Source organism: Saccostrea cucullata, unplaced genomic scaffold (assembly GCF_032062105.1).
Source record: "Saccostrea cucullata isolate Sc308-1 unplaced genomic scaffold, CSIRO_AGI_Scuc_v1 ctg3841, whole genome shotgun sequence".
Classification (NCBI taxonomy): domain Eukaryota; kingdom Metazoa; phylum Mollusca; class Bivalvia; order Ostreida; family Ostreidae; genus Saccostrea; species Saccostrea cuccullata.
Genome location: NW_026931802.1, coordinates 23,163 through 50,013, shown reverse-complemented (window position 1 = coordinate 50,013; position 26,851 = coordinate 23,163). Strand labels below are relative to the sequence as shown.

Sequence of the window (26,851 nt, the reverse complement as noted above, 5' to 3'; positions counted from 1 at the left end):
AGATTTAAATTTAACCTTTTTGTTCTACATGCTTAAACAAAATATTTCTAGGTAAAAATTATCGTTGAAAAAGGTTTAAAATTTTGAAATTCTTGATAGGACTTTTTTCGGGCCATAGCGAGCGTGGGCGCTTCGTACTTCCGGTAGTTGTGATATACTTAGTGCACTTCTCCAAAAGTTGCTCTAGCATCACTGAAAATTTCAAGCTTCTGTGTTACGTGCTTTTTGAGAAAAGTGCCGGACAAAGTGACCCTCTAAAAATCACTAAATAGCAGAAAACTCCGAAACCGGAAGTGACGTCATCAAAATAAAAAAATATATATCTAGATTTGTTGATGTTCTATCAGACCTGAAAGTTTCATGAAAATCGATCGAGCCGTTCTCGAGAAATCGCGCGTACAAAATCGGTAAGAAAAAAAAACAATAATAATAAAAATAGTGGAAAAGAAACCTAAGAATAACAAGAAGGTCTTCCGCTGAAGACGGAAGACCTTAATAAAAGTGAAAAAGAAACCTAAGAATAACAAGGTCTTCTAATAATAAAAAGAAACAGTAGAATCACTATAAGGTCTTCCGTCTGAAACGGAAGCCCTTTAATAATAACTAGATGAGATTTCATTGCAAGCAACGAGTAGGTCTTCCGTTCGACTTTTGATAAGGTTATAAAACAACTTAAATGAAAAAAAAGGTTCAGATCAATTATTCAAAATACGTGAGAACACATTTAAGAGTGAAATCTATCAATTTCAAACAACTTCCGGTCTTTATAATTCATTTCCCTTTTTTAAACCGGAAGTACTTAAAATGACTTATTACTCCTTTTTAAGTGTGAAGGAAACATCCTTGATAATTTCAATGAAAAATGCTCATTTTTTGGACTACTTCCGGTTTGATAAAAATAACTTCCGGTGGACATAATATAACTGAGACACTCTATTTGCCTCCATAAGAAACATTTAAAAAAGAGAAAAATAAAATTTTGCATATTTTTAAACTACTTCCGGTGGACGACGGACGCGACGGCAACAAAAACCATATATCCTTCTCAAATCTAGGAGTCATAAACATCATCCCTGAAAGTTTCAGGACCCAATCTCCAATCGTTTTGAGAACACTTCGGACAAAATGACACTTTAAAAACAGAAAAATGGCTATATCTCGCGACCGGAAGTGACGACGGCAAAATAAAAAAAAATGCATAAAGTTCAAGTAGTTTCCTATTACTGCTGAAAGTTTCATGAAAAACTATCGAGGCGTTCTCGAGAAATTGCCTGCACAAAGTGGTAAGAAAAAAAAAAAATAATAGTGGAAAAGAAACAACAGAATCATAGAAGGTCTTCCGTTGGAGACGGAAGACCTTAATAATAATAAGAAACCGAGTAAAAACAATATGTTCCCAAACTCCGTTTTTGGGGGAAAATAATTAACGTAATTAGAATTGCCAGAAAATCAAGGGTTGTACAACTTATATCTGTTTACCTGTACCACATGCATACTAAAATCACAAGTGCATACTCGGTGAATCGTGTAGTGTTTAAAATTATATCATCTTCTGAAAAATCTGACAGTTTTGCTTTATATATGCATAATCTTGATTTGCCAATCAGCGCTCAGGCCCAGCGTCTGTCTCGACATCTATCCCGCCACGCACGTGATTTTCCTTAACCGCGACTACCTTTAAACCAGTGCATTCTAAATGTAAATATTATAAGGTGAAAGCAATTCTCAAAATCAAAATATCTTTAATTTTCGATAGATTAAAAATCGTTAACATTGTAGTCTCCTTAGACGGATTTCACAGAATTAAGTACGTTTTGTGTCTTGGGGTATAGGGTGGGGGAAGGGAAAACCCGCCATGGGCAAAATGTAAAAAAAATATTTTTTCATTCCATTAAATTTGATCCAAATGGCAATAATTTTTAAATGTCATAAAAGGTATTTAAATGCTGAGTTAACATTTATTTTTCTCTCTAAAAGACACAAATATACGAAAAAAGATAGCTTGTATCAACAATCCTGTATAGTAAAACCTTCGGAGCCCCGCTGGTATCCCCGAGACCTCGTGTCATATTAATTTTCAAACAATTTTTTCCCTTAGGAAAGTTTTTTTCCTTTTTGGTTGACTTTTTCAATGTAGCATTCCTCCCGGTTCCCCCTCTTATGCTGTTTTATTTATAAAAAATAAACCGTTACGATGTATGTATTTATGGGCCATAAATAAATATCAATTTTAATAAAATTTCAGAATTATTTACTTCTGAAACTTGTTAAAAGTTTATAAAAGTGTTTTCATTCATAGTGGTAAAAAAATTCGATATCCTACTGGAAAATTTTTAAAAGCCTTTTAAGAGATGCGCCATACAGTCATTTTAATGGTTAAATAAGTACAGTGCATTTTAAACAGCAATCCACCCCCCAAATTTTTAAGGTAAACTATAAGTTTTTACATGCCATGTATGATAGCAATACAAACGCATTTACACTATCCCGTCATGGCAGATCAAGTTAACAGTGCCTTGTCATCTTTGCTACCAAAACTGAAATACTGCCGACTCGCCGTTAAACAATAGCAATCAATCAATAATATGCTACACATACAGCATGACGTCATTTCTTGGTAGTTAAGAGATTTTACTAAAGTTAGTGTACTGTGATATTTGCAAGATTATTCTTTGACTCACAGGAGTATGACCCTTAAAACAAATGGTATGGACATGATAAGCTAATTCTCTCTTCTTGTACTAGTTTTACTTCAGAAAGTCCGAAAGGTCTCTGTGTTATGCCATGTTTACAGCAATTTGTATTGTTTGCATATTTTAAGTTCCTTATTATTTTCACGTATTTGATTAACAATTAAAAAATACACAAAAGATCCACAAAGCTGCTTTTTTGTTTTAAGTGTGTTCAGTATGTGTTTTTACCCATCTTAAATCTAATTTAATAACTTCTTTTAAAACAGAAGTATGTACTACTTAAAGCAAAAGTAGGAATGTAATAACAAGATTTAATCAAAAAAGGGATATAAATTCACAATTCAGCTCAACTCACTTTTTTTAAACACACAATAGTTTTATCGCACAAATTAAATCCATTTTTCTAAATAAAACCGAGATTATCGATTTTCAGTACGAGACATAAATCTTTATTTTTAAATATTTCATGTTAAAGGTGCATTTCCAAAATCATTATCTTAAGTTTTGAAACTCAATGTTCTAAAAGGGAATTTGTTTATAAATTGTATGATGTTAAATGTTTATGATTATGTCATAGGTATTGAACAATTATTTATTAATCGATCTTTTCTTTAATAATCTGGATAAAATGTTGACATTGACTTCTTACAGATGAGTATTTTTCTAGGTACCTGGCGCATTTTCTACACTTTTCTGTTTAAATAAATCAAGTGAAAGATAGGATATTAAAGTTTTGTTTATCTTTCAACATAGTAAATTGTAAATATTGGAAAAATTATTATTTTTTTTTTCATTTATGGCCTGAAACTTTGAAAATATGCGTTGAAAGGTATCTTTCAGGATGCTAGATTTCAGGAAGTAAATATCTGCAAAAATGCCACCTTTTTAACATGGAAATCAGTGCGCCTTAGTGTAATATTAATGTAAATAAAATACAGAAGTTAAGTAAACTGCACTGTTTCTGTATTATGACGAGGCAAAAGTAAGCTTTAAAATGACCGGATACAAAGACGGTTGAATTTGAAGAGAAACATGGAAAAAACCATTTGGAAACTCTCATAATATATCATCCAAGAGTATATAAATATCCTACAAATTATTATGTGTGAATTATGTTTAAACTTATTAAATATGATCAAAATTAGGTTATGAATCATTTTTAAAACCTATTTTGTTGTCACGTTATACAACTTTGCATTATAACAATGTGACCTTAATTTTTTCCCCTAAAAAAATGTGAGTTTAAAAAGTGAGTTGAGCTGTGTGTTTATAGTTTCTATTTTTATTCCCAAATTCATAATTTCAGTATTTTATTTCCTGGTATATACACTAAGAGTTTAGATCAAAACAAGAGAGTTAGAGTAAATTGGTTTATCAGTGCATCGCAAAGGATGTTGTTCACATAAATTTGAAGAAGAGTAAAATTGCCCTCTTCCACAAACTGAAGATGATTGAAGTCAACCCCCTGGGCCTGTGGTTATTTCTAATTTTATGTTCTCTCCAAGGTTAGAAATATTACTTGTTTTAAATCAATTTATTTGTAGACGAAAAATTAATTTATGGCTATGTACAAAATATGTATGTTTAAGGCTGTGTTGTGAAGTCATGTAGAAGTGGATTATATACTTATAGAATAGGTAATAGATACTGCATGACTTTTACAATTACTTCCCTTTTCCAACTGGTACGCGTTATTTTATCTAAAGAGCAACGATGAGTCACAGTAAGGGGTTTCCATAGTGTTAAAAAAGGATACTTTTACACAAAATGCTTGCCTTTTATGCGGAGATAAGTAGAGGATTTTTTTTTCTCTGAAAAGAGACTTATGAATAAAAAGTCCATATAGTTTATTGACTGTCATTAGTAGAATGAAGCATATTCATTGTTTAAAACCAATTTTCTTCAATATGTTATAAAATTTAACAAAATTAAACAATCAAAAGTTGACAAATTTAATAAAAAATTTTATATAACTGATTTTGAAATGGATTTTTTGTTATTTATTAGGTAAATTGACGTCGTAAATGTGTGTTTTTGACGTTTTGATAAAAATGAAAATCTACAGAAGGGATCATCAGAATGTCATCTATCATTTTGTAGTCCTCTATAAAATAGAGAAATTCATACATTTTGACATTCGAGATGCCCCCATCCGGAAACAAGACCGTTGAATTTAGTGTTTCTTCTTTACATATAATGTACAATATACTTATGACTAATTATATATTATAATTTGAGCATGAAAGTATATTGCAGTATTTGTAAAAGAAGGTGGTACAGTTTGGAATGAATTGTGCCTTTAACATTTCATGTTCTATAAAATGTCTAGAATATTTTCTCCAAAGACCTGGAAAATGAAATAGACTTGGAAAATATTAGTAATATTTCAATTAAAAATCAAATATAAAATCACATTCAGTAAAGGTTTACAGGTGAAATAAATTTCAGAATATGTTATCTGTGCGCTAAATGTGTAATATAAACTTTAGAAAAATATACCAAGCCAGGTGAATTTTAAGAGGAGGATCAAAATGACAAAAAATTAGCAATATCACATAGGCTGATTTTTACCATTTAGCTTTTCCTAATAAAATTCACCTGGCTTGGTATATTTTTCTTAAGTTTATATTACTCTTTTAGCACCATGTTAACATATTCTGAAAATTCTTTTCACCTGTAGACCTTCACTGAATGTGATTTGTCTATATTTGTTTTTTCATTGAAATATTACTAATATTTTCAAAGTCTTTTTCATATTCCAGTTCTTAGGAGAACAAAATTCTAAGAACCATCCACATTTCTAAACTTGTGACATGATCTTAAATCTTTTTCAAAGAAAAAAAATTGTTCGTATCATCTGTCCTTAATGCTTGAGAAAACACCAGACCTTGATGTCCAGCTATTCGTTTAATACAGCTTCAACGTCATCGTTAGTATGTGTCGTGGACATAAAATATACGGAATTTCAAGATTTGGCCAATGTTTTCCACAAAAGAATAACGATTTGACAGTTGCCTGTGGGGTTTATCGCCGGATGGTGAGGGTTAAATGCATGCTTGTACAGTTTACCGTCGACAATTATGTGACAGTAGCGTAATAATTTGGGTGAGACAAAAGAATCCCATTATCCAGCAAAAAAAAATCTATGATATATAATATTTATCTTACATACAAGTATTGTAAGGCATTTATTTTTACAGTTTCTCGATTAAACCATAGAACACGTGGTTGGTGTGATCGATCGGCATAAAATGCTTAAATATTTCACCATATCACCTGATCCCACCTCTTACGTTTTAGGATGTCCATGTTTACTCTTCTTCCTTGTACTGTATCAATGGACTTTGGAGCTTGGTTACTGTTCCTCATCTCCATATCTTATTCAAAGAAACATGCATTTAAAATGCAACAAAAGACAATAGTTTGAATAAGCTTAGGTAAATTTCAGTATTAAGATATTAAGCAACTATATATACATTTTTGCTTTTATTTGTCCCCAAGATAAAGAGAAAAACCCAAATATTTCAGGAACTAAATTCACATATATTTTATTCATTTCAGGTCAATCTTTTAAAATATTCACCAAATTTATGAATGGAAATCTGATATTTACATGGAGCAATATTTTAACAACCCGCAATGATATAACCATCATTAAGGATTCTCAGTCCAGTGATTGGATATCGGTTTATGATGATCAGTACACTGTGAAAGATGTTACGCTATACAAAACTGTAACGATCAAAGTACGGGAGTTGTACATATCTCAAAATTATGTGGAATACAACCGAACATTCAACGGTAAGTTTATTTTAAAGTGAAAATATTCAATATGAAAGTGTGAGTTTAAAAACAAGGCAAAACAAATAAAAATTTTCCATTTTCTGCACATTGAAAAAAAATAGTTAGATGGTTTAATCATGTGCCTGTCAAATTAAGTGGTCAAAATAATTTCAATACAGAGTGTTTCACTAAAATCCAAGACATAGCTGCCACATTCTACACACGTGAGACTGAGTGTATTTGACAATAATTGGCTCTTAAATTCTGTTTAATTTGTGAAATGAGTATTTGATATTAAGCAGAGCTTGTCCTTCTCCTTTACAATTTATTTAGTTCATTTAAATCAAGCATCAATTATATGCTATATTGAAGTCAAAATGCTACATGATAACATTTGCTTCAATAATCAAACAAACAAATAAAAAAAAATAATAATAATAATGAGCAATCATGAATAAATGCATTGCATTTGTTGTGATGTCTTGTTTTTGATGAAATGTAGTCTGTTTTTGTGTTTGATTTTATATTAACTCGCGCTGTTCAATTTTATTCAACCATTCCTGTATTTCTGTAACGACAGAGTTAACTATACAGAATTTTCTCTTTCATATATAAATGACACTTCATATGAATATTTCATTTTTATTTTAAAGGAATAATTTTCTTATTTGGACAACGTTAAAGACATTAAACATTCTATTCCTTTCATTTAGATAAAATAAATTTAATTGATTCTAAACTATATAGCAGTATTATACAAAAAGGTATCTTTAAGAAATATAAATACATATAATCATGTTTCTGTGTTATTCTTTCAAGTAAGAAGCTTAGAAAGCAAGTCAAACACAACAATAGCAAAGAAGTAAATAATTCAACTGAAAATAACATAAAATAGCTGGAATAATAGGAGACAAACGATTTAAATTTTTTTTTAAAAAGTGCGATATATATGTCTAGGTCTGATTTTTTTTCTTTTCCATAATAATAGTCAATAGTAGATGTTTAGCCGACAACACTCTTTTACGGTAACAAGTTTTTTTTTAGAATAGCGTTATTTCTTTTCCTGATTCCTTTTTAGTCAAAACAGTAGAATCTAAGGAGGGTGAATCAAGAAACATTTCATGGACTGCAGTTTATTTCCCTAGATCTGGACGATACCTCATTTTTCATGTATATAATGATTCAGTATCAACGATTATGATGATAGGGGACAGTGACCCGTCAAGTGAAAAGTATATTTATCACACCCGTCCCCTAAATTCTTCAAATATACAGTTTGAGGTGAAAAAATTAGCAGTGCAGGATGCCGGATATTACGTAGGAGGTGCAACAGAGACAGACGCGTTAGAAAGTGAAGGCGTGGTTCTTATTGTTTTCGGTAAATTCTGTGATTTTTTTTATATTTACCAGATTGAAAGCTATCTAATGTCAACTTTGTACAGCAATTTATTTATACTTGTTTACAATGGAAAAGTTGCTCTTGTATATCACAATGCATTTTTTATGAATGTAATGCTAAATGCATTGAATGTACTAAAATTCATATAGTTAAGCTAGTGAAACCAATAATAATAGGAATAGTTAATGTCAAAGTGGGGGACTACGCTTTTGTCCCTCCTTACCACCTTGTGTAATACATTGAACAAAATTAAATTCAAGAATATATTATACAACTATAACTCATCATGACTTTGCTGTTAGGATAACAGATTTTGTATACATTGTACTTTTCGATCAACATTAAATGGAAGGATTAAAGTGAGATACATAGGTAAGTGAAAATAACTTATACAGTGTGTATTCAAGATAAACTCTATCTGATGTAAACCAGTGGTAGAGAGTGTCCGAACCCAGTTTCAAGATTTACGCTTTAGAAGCACTGACGATGATTTTATTTAAAAAAGGATTTAATTTTAATGTAGAATGTATACATTGTATTACAATTGCATGTTAAAAATTCTTTAAATTATTTTTTTTTTAATTCAGGAAAACCAGTGAAGGCACAAATAACTGGGAATCTGAATATTCAAGTCGGAGAATTTGCCTATCTGAAATGTGAAAGTAGATCTACGTCTGCTCCGTCCTATTACAAGAAGTTTCAGCCATTAACGTATTCATGGTTTGTCAGCAACACAAGGCTTGATAGAGAGGTTAGAGAGACCTACAGCTTTATTGTGTCTAAGGAGGTTAAATACAACAAATACAGCTGTCAGGCAAAGGAAACACTAGAATCAGAAAGAAGTGAAGAAATTCAGATTAACCCTCTATGTGAGTATCTTGGTAGGTTTTAATTTACGCACACTATCATATTTTAAAAAAATGTGATAATTTGAATTACATTTATCTGCTTCTCTAGGTAAAAAGTGATTGATTTGAGTAGGCTTAGGGTCAACAAATGAACCGTCAGATATAATTTTGATTTTTAGATATGATATTTTAAACTGATAATAATCATTTGGCTAAGAAAAATTTCATAAATATTCTTTTAATACTTGATCATTCTTATATATCTTTACATGAAACTTGCGGACTCATTACACTCTTCTCGACGCGACAAAGCCAGTTATTGCAACGAGTACATGCATGACTTGCGTTGAATCTTCATTTAAAAAAATCGGTAATCCTTAAATATTCAATTCTGCTTCTACTCCATGAAATTCCGTGAAATAAACTGCATAAAATGAAATTGATAATAATAATTGAAGAAAAGCTTACAGTTGGAGTAACAAGCAGGTCTTACATCCATTTGAGCAAATGCAAGTAAGTTTTTTTTAAAAAAAAAAAAATGAAAGCTGTTCTGCAGGGCATTGGATTTAATATGATGAATGGCGTCTTCAACAACATTATTTTGTTTATTGTTTAAATTCCCTCTCGAAAACAGATGCAACCACCCTCCGGTTGAGAACCACAAATTTTAACCTATGCATGGCAATCAAGGCAGTTGAGCAGTGAAAGGTGTTTTTGTACCAGCGACTCGGGAACTTGATAATACGGACTCATCCGAGGGACCGATCCTTGTGTTTCACATTTCGATTGATAACTGCGACGTACGGATAAACTCGTTACTCCGCGACTCACTACATCTAAACTTTATCCATTCATTCAGATAGTTGTTCAACACGCCAGTTTAGCTGCTTTTGGAACGTTGGAAGCAATATTTTATAGATTTAGGTCAGTCGTAATCGTGATATTGTTAATCTAGCTACAGACTGAGCTAACGTGAAGGTCATAACTCGTTCAAATTTGAAGAGTATGTTTCCTCATATATTTCTTTCTATCAAAAATAGTCTAGTCCGATTTATAGAAAACAATATTTCTAACGGCAAATAATTATTATTTGGTCCAACATAGTTTTTTGACCTATTTCGAGTATGCTGAATCCGAAAAAATGTGTTGGCTTTCATGAAAATGGCGTTAAAGAGGTCAAAATGGTGATACAAAATGGCGGACATCCAATTTTTCTAATTTTCCCTAAATATCGTTCAAAAAGGAGAAATAATGTGTGAATATCTCACTGAGTGTAATACAAGTATAAAAATGATAATAGAGTGCAGTTATTTAAGAAATAAAGTCCGCGTTTTCGTGAATGTTGCAGAATAACCTCCGAGGTCGAGAAATGTTGTTTGAAATATAAAAGCCGAGGCGTTAGCCGAGGCTTTTATATTTCAAACAACATTTCGAGACCGAGGAGGTTATTCTGCATCATTCACGACAACAAGGACTTTATTTCTATTCTACCAAGGACGATAAATAAGGCCGATTGTTCCCTCTATAGAGAAACGAATTAGGCCACCATGTCCCGATTACGTTGTTCTATTTAACACCAGAGAGAAATTTTGTTGACTTACCTATATATGGAATGCAGATGGTTTGAGCTTTCGTTGCATTAAAAATAGTCTTGTTTAATTACAAATTTGTTCGTAATATGTATTGATCAGTTAAAATGAATATACAAAAACAAAATCGTGTTCTTGTTTTACTGCTAAAATCACGTTGTTTAATGTGTAGGGAGGTCCGTGGAATAGCCCCGCTTAGCTATAAAAACCGACATTCATCAGCAAGTTGATGCAATTTACAGTGTTTATACTTCAAAAGACGACACATCGATGCGGTCTAATCAAGTATTTTATGCTACAGCCAAACATGCATTTAAATTGTTCAGATTTGATACGTGTTTCTGATCTGATAATTTTCTGATGACGTTCGTGGTCTATTGGAGAATAATGTCCAGGCGGCTTCCTTTGAAGTTTTCAATAACCGTGGTAGAATATTAGTTTAACTCAGAAAATTTAGTCGTTTCTACACTTAATTCGAATTTTCTCTGATTGTTTGGTCTATTGTTTCTATATTCTTCTTTGTTCAGGAATTTATATTTGCAAATATCCATACACTGCAGATTTTCGTTTTTTCCTCTGCATCTCAATATTCTACAAATGAATGATGGCGCAGCTGTAAGTTAAAAGTCAAACTGGCGATTCAAAATGGCCGATATTCACCTTTTTTAAAATTTTAAATTATTTCCTAATGTTGTTTTCATAGGAAAATAAAATGTAAATATCTCACTGAGCGTAGTACAACTATGTACAATGTCAACAGAAAACTTATTTGATCACTTTAAATCGGAAAATTTAGACGTGTAGATTTGAATAGTGTTAATTAGCTCAAAATGGCGATTCAAAATGACGTCTGATACACTCGAATTTCATAGAAACTGCTTAATTCTGGTTCGTTTTGCAGAAAATGAATTACAGTTGTTTTTTTTATATATATATTTATATAGTATATTGATTATTCCATTAAATATGAACAAAAAAAACTTGAAAAGATTTATTTTTTTCTGGAAATACTAGAAGTTAAATCAAACTTGTCTTAAAAGTTCCCAAATTTCCCCCTTCGTATTTGACCGTACGTGTTCTAAAGCTTTTGAGTCCCCGTCTACCTAAAATCACTCCCGAATCCTGTCATTATAAACTCGCACTTCTACCTCAACAGCCCTCGGCACACCAACAAATATAATTGAATAAATTCTTGTCCGATTTCACTGAACACTTTGTTCTAGCTTTTTAGCACTTATAAGAACTTATTATCCCCTAACATCTTCTATTCCAGCTTTATTTGCTATATGTTTCAGCCTGTCATCGGAATTTTGGTGTTCTCAACACTCAAGTAAAATGGTGCACCGTGTCATAGATGATAACCCCCTTGTCAAGTAAAAGATGGTATCTCTGGAGCTCGAAAAAGAGTAATTAAGCTCAATGTGGACCGTAAGAAAAAATAAAAATCCTGCAAAAACCGATTATTTAAACTGACAGTCCGCCGAAATATGGCAGAAAAATTGCCGACTTGGCGTTAAACAATTTACAATCAATCAACCAACACTCAAGGAACAACACATTTACGTTCAAATGTTAAAAGTCTACTTTGTTTTCCAAAACCATATGCAAAATGAACTAGAGGTACTGTGAGCAATTAGCTAACTAAATGGAACCCCGGTCTCCCATATGAATATAATGACAGTGTCCATGTTTTGCTATGGGAAACCCTAAATGTTTATCGGATCAAGAAGTAAAATAGGAGGTCACAATTGCAATATGTAATAAAGATTCTGTGAAAGTTTCATCAAATTTCATTCAGTGGTACGAAAGGAGTTACGGATAAGAGATGGGTACCCAAAAGCGTAACAGACGGACGGACGGACATACACCTTGTACCGATTACTCTATACCCTCCCGCTTTTCAAGCGGGGGTATAAAAAATCTCTGATGTTCAAGACTTATAGCTCTTTATTTTGTGACTTCGTATAGATTTGTTGTCTTTTAGGGTAGAAAGGTCATTCTATTAGCAAGAAAATTCTCAAAGTTGATCATCTGAAATCACATTGTGTGCATATTTTGGTGAGAAAAGTTGAAAAATTATGCAATTTAAGAGCGCCTGCAGATTCCTCGTGATTGGAGAGAATGCAGTTGAATTTATGACTGAGAATAACAAAATGCAAATGAAGGGACACAGAATCAGAGCTGGACAATCAAGAAAATTTATGGTAAAAATACGTATATTATACTGATAATTCTTTATAAATATGTTTATATTTGAACATTATGATATATTCAGATTTATATGATGTAACAATTACTAGTGGTCGTGGTCAATTATTTTAAAAATCATACGAAGTTATGTAGTACTAGACCTTCCACATGAACATAGGCATTTATTTTTTTTTCTAAACTGGACTAAAATAGATCAAGAATTTCCGACAACTGAATGTTCACTCGCCTTAGTGCTCGGGGGATACTGCTCTTGGGGTAGCTTTATTTACATATTGTCCTCAAAACAGCAATTATTGTATGATATTATTATGGAGAAGCATGGTGAGACAGGTAAAAGGTAAAATGTCTTCGGTATTGTCGTCAAAAATTTATCTTAACAATAGAAGTAATTAATAAAAAAAATCCGTATTATAAAAATCTTAAGTCATTAATAAAAATATCCTCCAACTTTCATTGCGTAATTGAACATCATTTCATGAATAAAAAAACAAACTGTAGTTTATTTTCTGCAAAACGAACCAAAATTAAGCAGTTAGGGTATTTTACGAAATTCGAGTGTATAAGACGTCATTTGAATTGCCATTTTTAGCTAATTAACACATTTCAAATTTAACGACTAAATTTTCCGATTTAAAGTGATCAAATAAGTGTTCTTTTGTTATTTTACATAGTTGTACAACATTCAGTAAAAATTCACAAATCCTTTCTCGTATGTATACGACATTAAGAATTAAATAATTTGAAGAAAAGGATGAATATCCGCCATTTTGAATCGCCATTTTGACTTTTAACTTATTGCTGCACTATCATTCAATTGTAGAATGGTGAGATGTAGAGGGGAAAATACAAATATGCAGTGTATGGATATTTGCAAATGTAAAATCCTGAACAAAGAGGAATATAGAAACAATAGACCAAAAAATCAGAGAAAATTCGAATTAAGTGTAGAGACGACTAAATTTTCTGAGTAAAATTAATAATATTTGCACTCTATTATCATTTTTATACTTGTATTACACTCAGTGAGATATTCACACATTATTTCTCCTTTTTGAACGACATTAAGAAAAAATTAGAAAAATTTAGTGTCCGCCATTTTGAATCGCCATTTTGACCTCTTTAATGCCATTTTCATGAAGGCCAGTATATTTTTTTGGATTCAGCATACTCGAAATAGGTTAAAAAACAATGCTGGACCAAATAATAATTATTTGCCGTTAGAAGTTATTTCTAGCCCTCTTTTTTTAAAATCAGGACCAGACTAAAAGCAATATGATAATATGACATCATAATGCATTGTATTACATAACAAATGTTATCGAAAGTTTGAAATACCACTTATTAGCCTTGGGTCTACAAAAAAATCTATTTGATTTAATAGGATAAAGATTCTTTATCAAGGTAAGATAAAGGGTGCATGGAATTTTTTTTTGGCTCGAAGGTGTTTGGAATGATACACTATAAATATCCGTAAACCCTTGATTTAAGGTCAGACAAGACGTCGACTTTCCTCAAAATATGGTTTGTATATCTTCGTAAAGTATGAAAAATATTCAAAATTTTAAGTTTCTGAACCAGTTTCTAAACGTCTTTAAAAAATCCAAACACTTAAGGAAGGTCCATACTTTTACAGATCCGGTTTTAATTTTACACACCAATATAAAATTCTGATTATCACATTTTTTGTAATAATTTCATGAGTAAAATATTTAATAATTATAGTGTCAATTTGAATACAAAGCATTTAATATATACTATTTATGGAAATTAACACTTAACACTTAGTCCATGGGATTTATATGCTTTTAGTACATACACAGACACAAAATTCTTAATTGCATTTATTAAGCTAAACCCTTCTTATATTTTTTTTAAACAAACTAACTTGGGATCTATTTTAATAGATTTCAGGCCAATATCATCATTTTAAATTTTACTTCCGTTATAAATTTTGTAAAAAATAATTGAAAAATTCGATATTCCAAATATGGGAGTCTACGTGTTCAAAGGGCTGTTTTGTTAAATTATTCTGGTCAATAAAAAATTGTGTTTTTGATAACCTTAGATATAATTCTTACTAATTTTTAAGAAAAAATGGCATGTAAACAATTCAAATTTTGAGAATTATTAAAAATAAAGATATTAAAAGATTTTATTCTTATAGACGTGGACAGATTCAACATTAATTTGTTAATGTTTTCCCGGAAAGATTTAAAATATTCTCATATTCTCCTCGCAAATGAATGTTTTTTTCCTTAAGTTTTAATATAAATTTTATGTGATTAGGTGCCTAGCTACATAAAATTTGATATCATACTTCTTTATGTTTAATTTTGGATGTTGAATTTTTAGAGGTATGTACTCTGAGACATGTTGTATGGAAATTAACCTGCAAATATATGTCTTTTATGTTTGTTTTAGTTAGTTCATGAGTTATTTAAGGTATTCAAGTAAAAAAAATGATCAGTTTGGGTTAGGGTCAGAAAAGTTTGAAAGTACGGGCCTACCTTAAGCATTTGAAATTGGAAAATTATTTTTCATCCCAAAAGGAATACATAAGAAAAACTACCCCTGGTATCTTGCAGAAATACCTGGTAAGGTACTTCAAACTTTTGTAGGTAAACATGTTTAAGTAGCAATACTTCAAAGACAAACTCTTGAAAAATATATATATTATTTGGGAACGTCTCGTCTGTCCTTTACCTTGATAGCTGAAATTGACTTTTTTTACTATGTTAATCTGATGTCTGACTAACAACCTCCTTGAATTTAACCAATCGAAAATGTAAGATTTCCAAAATTTACACAAAATATTATGGAAAACTCATTTTCTTCTCTTCACAGATGGTCCAGGAAATGTAATAATAAATCCTCAGCCGCCTTATGACGGTCTAAATATTCACGACGGGGAAACATTTGGTCCATACACATGTTCTTCTGATTGTAACCCACCTTGTGCCATGCAGTGGAAATATAAACATCCGTTAGGGAGTTTCAGAGACGCTACATCCATTTTGACGTCTTCAGTTACTGTACAAGAGCAAACAGCGAATAGAACTAGTATGGCATCAATTCGATGTATAGTGAGCGGCACTGACGGCAAAACATCATCAAGCATCAAGCTGAACATTCAATGTAAGACTGTTTCAGAGCATCGTCTCAAAATAACTGCTACAATGAAAAAAAAACATCATTAATCTTAACATTTAATGTAAGCGTGTTTTAAAGCATTGTTTTACTGTATATGCTGCGGTAACCATTTGTCATACTGAAGGGGTTTTAGAGACGCTATATCCATTGGCATAACATGGATTAATTTAGCAAAACAAACAGCAAACAGAACAAATTTGACATGGATTCGATGTTTAGTTAACGGAATTGAAGGTCGCTCTGTATCCAATATTAAGATAAACATTCAATGTAAGTGGGATATGCAAACATTTTTTTTTAAAAAGGGAACGTTAATGCATTGTGAAAAATACAACTTAAAACCAAATCCCTATCGTTACTTTCATCTTTTCTTTTATTTCCCATGAAATTAGAAAAAAAAATATTATAACGCTTTTCAGAATCAAACAATTTTAACCTTAAGATACAAATAATGTTTTATTTGATTCTTCATTTTACCTGATATATGAAAAAAATGCACATCCGGAAACTGTAAAACTATCTACTTTAAAGCTTAAAAGCAAATAATATCTGATCCATGCAATACACGCACTAGATTGTTGAAATCATGATATACGTATGTATAGCGTCTATTTTAAAACTTCTGCAACTGTGTGACAATGACCCTTGAAGCATCGTCTATAATCTAAATTAAACTTGCAGTATTTCGCTTTTACAATATAACTGCCACGTATGATTACAAATTTGATGTGTAAAAACTGAAATTGTTTGAATGCCTTTAAAAGAATTAGTAAATTCACTTTGTATTTAGTGTACGTATGTGCATTTGAAACTCTCAACCTACAAAAAATATAATACTAAATAATAATAACTCAAAAAACGTATCGTCATGTTGAGGTTGTTTAATAGAAAACTTTCTTTAAAACTTAACACTGTCTTGAACGTATTAATTTTTGAAAAAAGGTAAGTTTACAACTGATTCTTAGTTTTTATGCGATGACTTGATATTTATTTAATTTTTTTTTTAAAAATCAGATTTATTGGACCCGAGGTTATATATTAATGGTAAACCCAGCGATGCATTAACCATTAATGAATCAAATCAAGTTTTCCTGTCGTGTTTTGTCTATGGAAATCCTATTCCAGAAATCACCTTACGCAAACTCACTGGGAACCAGATCTATATACAGAATGTAAATCATTGGCTAAACTACACATTGATCAGATGGGCCCAGTGCTCTGACACGGGTACTTTCGAATGTGTCGGACAATCGACGGAGTTTGGGAGAAGGAATCAGTCCTTCAGTATTAACGTTCTCTGTACGTATACATTGTAACAGAATATTGAAGTCTGATAATAATTATTGAGTATCCATTGTCATTAATGCTTTGATGTTTTCGTAGTGTTAAACCATTAGCAATGTTCTTTATGGAATTGCAGGTGAACCTCGCCTCGATGAAGGTACTTTGGTGAAAAACATCTATGAATCAAGAAGTGGCCCGGATGTTAAAGTTGTTGTAAGTTTACCAGTTGTTGCGAATCCCCTAACATCTACATCAGGGTTCGTTTGGTTAGGACCCACTTTTGCGTCAATTTCAATTGATGTTTCACAAAGAGATAACGTTGTCTACAAACACTGGATCAACAGCTCCATTCCTGTTCCTGATCAGAGATCATTCGGAACCTATTCGCTGAAATACAAAGGAAAAGCCTTCGCTGATATAACAATTCACGCCAAAGGTAGGATTTAAAAAAGAATCTTAACATTTTGTTAAAAACATTATAACAATTTATAAAATTTCATCAATAGTTTGTTCCTACTGCTATATATAGGATTTAAAAATAATATTCCATTCCTATCATGACGTGTAAAGCATTTAATGTATTGTAAGAAAAACCCTTGCAATAAAATACAATACAAAACAGAGTTTGTGTTGCATATTATTATGTAGACTCTCTAATGCCTTTAACATTAAAATACACATATGCATACGATTGGAGAAAAAAACTACTTAAAACACATATGCATTTTTGCATATAAAATATGGTTTATCTAACATAATGCATATTAAAAGACCTAAAACCATTTCAAGTGAACTGTATATGGCGCAGAAATGGCTTAAAAAATTACATCTATTGAAATGTAAAAAAAAATTAAGGAACCTGTACTTACGAGTAAAACCAAAAAAAAAAATGCCTTAAAGACCTTTTAACCACTTCAGTATTTGTATATTCTAAAAATTACTCAAAATACAACATTCACAATCCTCATAAGCTTTGTTCGAAGAGGTGAGTTTTAATCTGGCATGTATGCACTTATTTTAAAGCAATGATTTTACCTGCTCCTGGTTGACAACAGCCACGACAATAAATTTTTACAATCATGGTTGTACCCGCACAAGATTAACAACAGCTTTGACTATGGAACGCCGTCACTGCCTTATAGCAGAACACAACAATTGCACTGCGTCAACCTTCCATTTCATTATGTCAACTCTTTGTGACATTTACTCACACAACTATTACATTGTGTCAACCTTCTATTACATTATGTCAACTCTACATGATATTAACCCATACTACTATAGCATTGTGTGAACCTTCATTTACATTATGTCAACTCTTTATGATATTTACTCACACTACTATGGCATTGTGTGAACTTTCCTTTACATTATGTCAACTCTTTATGACATTTACTCACACTACTTTTACATTGTGTCAACCTTCGGTTTCATTATGTCAGCTCTTTATGACATTTACTCCCACTATTATTTTATTGTGTCAACCTTCCATTATATTATGTCAACTCTTTTTGACATTAACCCACACTACTACTGCATTGTGTCAACCTTCCATTACATTATATCAACTCTCTATGATATTTACTCACACTACTATTGCATTGTGTGAACTTTCCTTTACATAAAGTCAACTCTATATGAGATTTACTCACACTTATATAACATCGTGTCAACCTTCCGTTCCATTATGTCAACTCTTTACGACATTTACTCACACTATTATTATTGCATTGTGTCAGCCTTCCATTTCATTATGTCAACTCTTTATGACATTTACTCACACTACTATTGCGTTGTGTCAACCTTCCATTATATTATGTGAACTCTTTATGACATTAACCCACACTACTACTGCATTGTGTCAATCTTCCATTATATTGTGTCAATTCTTTATGATATTATCCCACACTACTGTTGCATCGTGTAAACCTTCCTTTACATTATGTCAACACTTTATGACATTTACACATTCTTGCATTTCGTTATGTTTACTGTTCATGACATTTAATTAAACAACAATTACATCGTGTTAACCTATCATTATATTATGTCAATTCTTTATGATATTAACTCACACTACTACATTATGTCGATTCACTATTACGTTATGCGAACACGGGTATCCTCGGCCTTTATATGAGCATAACGTATTTTCCGAGTTCCGCAAGCACTAAAATTGGCGGGAGAGAAAATTGTCGTAGAAGAAATCTCAGCGATTTGGGAATGGCATCTTTAAATAAAAATTTTAAGCGACAAAGGATTGACAATCTTAAAACGTGCAAAGCCTTAACATTGCGTCTGTGAATTAAAGTCACGTCGAAATTCAATGGCGTTTACTTTTATCTGATAGTTAAATAAATCAATTATGAGTCGTGCAGCAATTTTTTTTTTTTTTTTTTGGTTTTTTTTTTTGGTTTTTTTTTTTTTGGATAAAAGTCTTAAACTTCTGATCTTACTAAGAACATTGTCATAATTTTATTTTATCAGTCTTGAACTTTCCTTTTTTTTAAAAGTGTAAACACATCGTATAGCACACGTGCACTGGTGGGTTGAGGGGAGGGGGAAATCCCGCCCTACCACCTTTAGTGACCAAAATCTACATGTACATACAATTAATAAATTTATTGGTTTTACTTTGTGAGGACATTGCATTAGTTTCACATTAAGTTTAGCTGAATTTTTTTTATGAAACTATAAAGCCTGAGAGTTTCTCCGCTTCCCCCTTGGTCTCCAACCATAAACCGTCCCCCTTCAGGCTTGGACAATTTTTCTGTTCAAGATTCTCGAATCCGCTACTGATATGTGTCCATGCATGTTTACTAAGGCATATTCAATTGATTTAGATGAAGGATTGGTAGATTTTTGTAATAGAATTCTGGCCCTGGAATGGTTGAAAAAAAATACTATTTTTTTTTTATAAAACTATAAACCCTGAGAGCTTCTCCGCTTTCCCCCTTTGTCTCCAACCATAAACCGCCCCCCTTCGGGCTTGGGCAATTTTTTTTTGTTCAAGATTCTCATATCCGCTACTGATATGTGTCCATGCATGCTTACTAAGGCATATTTAATTGATTTAGATGAGGGATTGGTAGATTTTTGTAATAGAATTCTGGCCCTGGAATGGTTGAAAAAAAAATTTACTAATTCTAGTGACGTATCATCTTTTTCGAAAGAGGAGGAGGGGGGGGGGGTCAGCCAGAAAAAAATATTCGCCCGAAAAAACGTGAGAAGCGAAAAAAAAATTGTCCACTCCAAGCCCGAAAATCCTATTTCGGGGAGGGGGGTCCAACTTCGATCAGTCCTAATTTTTTTGTCAGATATACTACATTACCCTCAGTGGACTATACTTCAACAAAAAGTGGGTGTGGGGCTGTGCTTTCAATGAACATTACATTTTCTATTGTAAAGTTATGTCTGGGAAAAGAGGGGGGCTGATATTTTGTGCCTGTATAATTCTTCCTAATCAATAAGGACCCCCCCCCCCCCCCCGACCTCTTACCAGTCATAAAAACACGGTCGTCAACATTCATTTTATACCAGATATACAGCTTTGAGATAATGTAAATGTATTTTTACATCAGGTAATGCACTTTTGGAATCAACATGATAAAGAGTTAACACAATATAAAGATATTTTAGATCACATAAGAAAGAGTTGACATAACGTAATTATATATCCACATCACGGAATTGAGTTTTGACATAATGTGATAAAGTGTTGATGTAATATAGAGAAATGTTCACATAATGTCGTACACTTTTTACACCACGTAATAAAGCACTGACATAAAGGTAAGGTGAGTTCATCTCACATCATGATGCTCCCGACCTAAAATAAAGAAAATCCCATATCATGTAATAATGCTTTGATATAATAGAAATATACACTTTCAAAAAGGAATGGATTTTTGACTTCATGTAATGATAAGTTTAATTATAAAACACAATTCACTTGACGTAATGCAATTTTGACCTCACATATTAAAGAAATGAAATGATGTAAAGAAACATTCATTTCACGTAATAAAGTTTTAACACAATGTAAACACATAATCACTTTACATAATGAATTTTCGACTTCTAGTTATGAAGTGCTGATATAATGAAAGGATGTATTTACTTCATGTAATGCAGCATTGACATGATGTAAAGATATTTTTACGTAATCTCATAAAAAATTGACATAACGTAAAGATATGTTCACATCACGTAATGATAAATTGACATAATAAATGCATAGTTGTATGCTATAAGGCAGTGTTGGCGTTCCATATTTGACTATTCCTGTTCTGAAGACATATTTTATTTTACAACCACGACTGTATTCGCCAGATTAAAAACATCAATAACTGTACTTTTCTTGTATGAAGAAGGATATGGAGATACCGAACAGTATACACTTATCCACTGGGTGTAAGTGGGATAGCTCTTTTATCAAACCCGCGACAGAGAACTATTCCCCGAGGTCTTGCCCGAGGGGAATAGTTCCTGTCAAGGGTTAGATAAAAGAGTTATCCCACTCACACCCAGTGGATAAGCGTTTTATTATACTGATGTATAGTATGATTTCTGACGTTTGAATTTTTTTGGAATAAGATTATTCTGCAAGAATAATCTGAAATCCTGATGACGTCACAATGCTATTGAAGTCATTATGACATCATCAGTTTAAAATTTATCGCTGGAAATCAAAATTTATGGCAAAAATTGCATGAAATTTTTCCGAGGGTGGATAGCAAAAACTATACCCCGGGGTATAGCTTTGCTATTCGTTGACTATACAGGATAGTTATTTTACCTTCTGAACTTTATATAGGAAACATTTTAACAGAAGTATAATAATATTCAATATCAAAGTCCATAAAACAATACATTGAACAAAATAATCATTTTGCATCCTGCATGGACTCTTCATTGTTCAAAACATCCACGGCCTATTCTTTATTCTATATCTATGACTGAATTAATATTCGACTAAAAAAATCGACTACTGTTCTTGTGTCTCAGATATAAAAAAAACATCCGTGGCTCTATACCTGTCTTGTATACACAAGTTATTAATCATCCGTGACTCTACCCAATTTCTGATTATCAATATCGTGTCCAATATACACAAACTTTACTCTATCTGTCACGTAAAATTATGTCATATTTGCTTCATGACGGTACCTAAGTCAAATTAAAATCTTCCACGACCGTATTTCTCCTGCATGCACCCTTTATTCTATGTCCCTGACTGAACCAATGCACCTGATAGACAACATTCAGGACAGTCCGCATTCCTCGTGTTAATTTTTGATATCAACGACAGTGCCTCGTGAAAATTCTAAATATTTTATAACCATAGTCAATAGATAAAGTAACAACATCTACGACGGTACCGGTCTTGTATATGCAGTAACATGCATTCAAAATCCATAGCTGTACCAATATAATGACAACATCTACGACTGTACCTGTCTTTTTTATACAGTAACATGCATTCAACATTCATTACTGTACCTGGGCTTTATAGCATCCATGACTGCATTTGATTGTTTACATTTGATAATCTTACCATTTGTTTAAGTATTAAAAGAAATAAAACATTACAATATTCGACAAAGAGTACAAGTCTCCGCAGAAACAATGGGGGAAAGGGGGACCCAAGGCTCTCCATGGTACATAATTTGCTATGAAGGCAACAAAAAAGAACTGTATAGAATAGTATTTGGTTGATCTAGAAGCATGGAGTAATTTAAGTGTTTGCTCCTGTCTCATTTTTTTCTTTTGAAATTGTGTTCTGCTTGTCGGCTAATACGCAAGTGAGTTAAGGCTACAAATGGAGGTTTTTATGCATTATATCTAATTAAATTCCATAATTGCTCTACCTACCGCACAGAGATTTTTAAGACTTGTTTTCAAATACATTCTTTGGTACCCACGACATGCGATAGCCAGTACACATTATGACGTCATATGATGATGTCATCGACATCTACTACATAAGTTTATAATAAACATAAACAAAATCGCTTCAGCCTTACTTTGTTTAACAGAAACAAGGTATAAAAAGACACAGGATATTCCAAGGATTTAACATATTTCTGCACAAATGTCGACACTGCAATTGTTTAGCTACTATTCGTGCTGCTTTAAGTTTAAACAGGGTATATTTCACTGAAAGTGCTTAGGATTTGTGCAGCAATTTTATTTATTTTAAGAATATTCTCCTTAACATCAAACATTGTTTATATTATAAGATAGGATATGCCCTTACGCCCACGTGATTTTGTTGATGTGATTTATTACTTTGAATTGGAGAACAATGACGTCATAATGTGACGTCATAATGTGCACTTGCATTAATAAACTGTTGGTACTAAGTATGTATAAAAAAATTAATTTGATCTTTCTCTGTACTCAAAATATACAATTTATGAATTTTATTAGCTCATTTGCATAGAAATATCCATTTTTAGCTTAAACTCACTTGCATATTCTAATAATCATTAAGGAATAAAATTTCTGAACTCTTTTTGATCTGGTTCATGGCGTAAATGCCACTGAAATTTTATTTATCAAATTATGGAAGGTCTTTCAAGTGACGTTAGCTTGTTTAGAAATGCATGTGTATTTACCAAAAATTATATTTCACTAATATGACAAATGAAATTTTTACAGATGTAAGTGCAGTTTCCAGAGAATCCTCTATTCAGACGGCCTGGGTGGTTATTGGAGTACTCATTGGTTTATTCGTTTTGTTGCTGACGAGCTGTGGAGTTTATAAGTTTACTTTTCGTCGAGGTAATTCTTTTTTTTTTCAATATTTTGCTTTGGTAAAGAAATTTTCGTACTTAGTGCTAGCTTTTGTGCATGCTCGTGGAAAAATTGATTTATTGCTTGTCAAGAAATATTTAGTAGTTGATTGTGCCTAAAATTGAATATGAAACACTTATAAACAGCCACATTGTACATAAAAGTACCCAATCAAATATGCATTTACACTTAGTTTTAAATACAGTACATAAAAAATCTTGAGAATTGACCAATCCTGTAAAAGTGTACCTTAGTTTTTTAATGGACAAGTTTTGAAGAATAACATACATCACTCAATTTGTATACTGTGAAATTGTTACAAATTCTTTAAAGTCATGAAGCCTTGAACTAACCAGATTGTCAGGTCATAGAAGTGGTCGTACGTCTCTTTATTTACCACTGAAACGTTTTTACTATCAATGCTTCTGTTTAAAAGAATATTTAATTACTTATTTTCCCTCCCTCCGCTTGAAAAGTGGGAGGGTAAACTGTGACCGTGATGTCCGTCTGTCTGTATGTTTGTCCGTCTAGGTGATTGTAAGTCCGTCACCTGTCTGTTACTCTTGTATGATTCACAACTCCTCTTTTAATTCTAAATGAAACTTAATTAATAATGCTTCACAGAATCTTTAGAGCATAGTGCCATTATGCAATTCAAAATTTATTTTTTATCCGACATATTTTTTGGGTTTCTCATAGTAAAATGTTTTCATATTGAAGGGTACCCATATCTTATCCGCAGATCTTTCTATACCATTAAATAAGATTAACCAATACTTAAGCATTTAAAAAAATCACATTGCAATAGTTAAGTCCAGATAATTATTTATTTGGGTCTCCCAGAGCACAAACCTGGATCTACCGTACATATGGGAGGCGGGGTATAATTTAGCGAGCACAATACCTTTAGCTTATTATGCCCCCCGTAAACGAAGTTTCGGGGGATATAGTTTTTGCTGTGTCCGTCTGTCTGTCTGTCTGTCTGTCTGTCTCTCTCTCTCTTTCTCGTTGTCTGTCTCTCTGTATCTCTGTTTGTCTGTTTGTCCGCAAAAACTTTTACCTTGCCCATAACTATTGATTTAGTTGAGTTATGACTTTCATACTTCACACGTGTCTTCCTTGTGACAAGACCTTCCTTTGGGTACCACCAGATTTGACCTTTTGACCTTGGAGTTTGACCCACTTTTATATGAAAATTTTGAACTATTACTTTGGCCATATCTTTTGAACAGTAGATACCAGGACGTTTGTACTTCACAAATGTAATCTTTGTTAAAAGACCTTTCATTGGATACACACAACCTTGACCCTTTGACCTTGACCTTATACATTTCTGTACTTGTGAAAAAACTTTAACCATAGCCATAACTTTGGAACGGTAAGGGATAGGGCTTTCATACTTCTTATATGTAATCCTTAATAGAAGGCCCTTCTTTGGATACCAAGAATTTTGACCCGTTGACCTTCACCTTTGAGATTGACCTACTTTAAATAAGCAAACCTTGACCATAACTTTTAAAGGGTTAAGGCTTTCATACTTTACATATTTAATTCTTATATGAATTAAACCTTGACCTTGGAGTTTGAGCTACTTTTGAAAAAAAAAGAACCTTCGCCATAACTTCTGAACTTATATGGCTAGGGCTTTCATGCTCTACATAAGTATTTTATGTGGCAAGACCTCTCATTTGATACTGTAAATCACTTTTTATTTTAGCGTAATTATGCAAGACAGTGTGCTCACGAAAATTTAATTCTAGTGTATAATAGTATTCCTTAGGATTATATAGAGCAATAACCACAATTCATGAACATTTTGTCTCGCTTATCAAGAACCAATGCCTATTTCGCTTAAATAAGGTGTCGCAAAAATTAAGCAATCTACAGTACCAAATTACATTGATCTTTTGACCTTGAAGATTTTTCTACTTATTGAAAAAAAAAATTTGGCTTACTTTCAAATTTCATAATTGTTTTCCAGTAAGAATACCCTACTTTTGGTACCATTTCATTAAATTTTCATTTAAGAAAAGTTTAATCGTTAATATGTTGCCTACGGGGGCATCAGTGTTTCACAAACACATCTTTTTTTTACCGAAATTCACAGGTATTGGAACAGGATCGATTCAACAACCTAAGCCAGCTCACGATCTCAGAATCCAGAACAAAGAATATGATGACATTGATGACGTCACTGTAGAAGCACAAGATCAAAGTCCTAACAATCAGACATACGAGGATGTAACAGAGAACACAGAACAAATACAACCACTGACAGATTATCAGAATATCAGTGGACATCAGGATAACCAATATGAAGCGGTAAAGCCTGATCAAGGTAGACTTTATTCGTCTCTTAAGGTTCAGTGAACCGACGTATAAAGAGACCTTTTTTATGAAGAACTATCAATTTTTTCATAAAATGTATATTGGAATATTTTAATTTATTTTGAAAGACAAGGTATGACACTATTTGTCTTAAACTTATAAAAAAGATTCGTTTGAAAAAAAAAATTATCAGAATAAAAAAAGAGGGGATGGAATGAATACAAATGTTTTACAATACCCTTTGTGCTATTTTAATACTGTTGAGCGGATAACAACTTTATATTTTTGAGTGAGAAATTCTTTTAATTTCTTTTTTATACGTTCAGATATTATCAGAGGAAAACGTAAATGCGTTACAGTTTTGTAAATAAAAATCCATATCTTTTATGTTAATTATGTGTTTTTTCTTTACGTTTTAAGAGCAATTCTCTGTAATGACTTGAACTTTTACATAGGAGCTGTGGCACGCATAGTCTCAGAATTTTTCCAAATTCTCTATGATAAAAGGCATTGATACCCTGAACTAAAATCAGGCAAAAATTGGTTGCTATGCTTTATAGTTACCATGGCAACATGTCTTAAAGTTCGAAAAATGGCATTTTTTAACATGTTTAGAGCCCCATAGTTAACATTTGCGGCAAAGCAAACAATTGTTAATGACTGTTTCCAAAAGATGAAGGTAAGATGTCTCAAATGCATGATAAACATCTTTGGTAAATTAACTATTACATACGTTACTATGGTAACAAAGTATTCAAAAGTAAAAAA

At 32.1% G+C, this 26,851-nt stretch overlaps 1 protein-coding gene across 1 annotated transcript; it reads left to right on the top strand.

Moving 5' to 3' along the window:
* Positions 1 to 4,039: 4,039 nt before the first annotated feature.
* LOC134233559 (neural cell adhesion molecule 1-B-like) lies at positions 4,040 to 26,496 on the top strand. The gene is made up of 9 exons (XM_062715527.1): positions 4,040 to 4,198; positions 6,255 to 6,494; positions 7,555 to 7,854; positions 8,463 to 8,744; positions 15,368 to 15,658; positions 16,688 to 16,972; positions 17,094 to 17,393; positions 23,621 to 23,743; positions 25,863 to 26,496. The coding sequence occupies exons 1-9, from the start codon at positions 4,141 to 4,143 to the stop codon at positions 26,123 to 26,125; spliced, it is 2,142 nt and encodes a 713-aa protein (XP_062571511.1). The 5' UTR covers positions 4,040 to 4,140; the 3' UTR covers positions 26,126 to 26,496.
* The last annotated feature ends 355 nt before the right edge of the window (positions 26,497 to 26,851 follow it).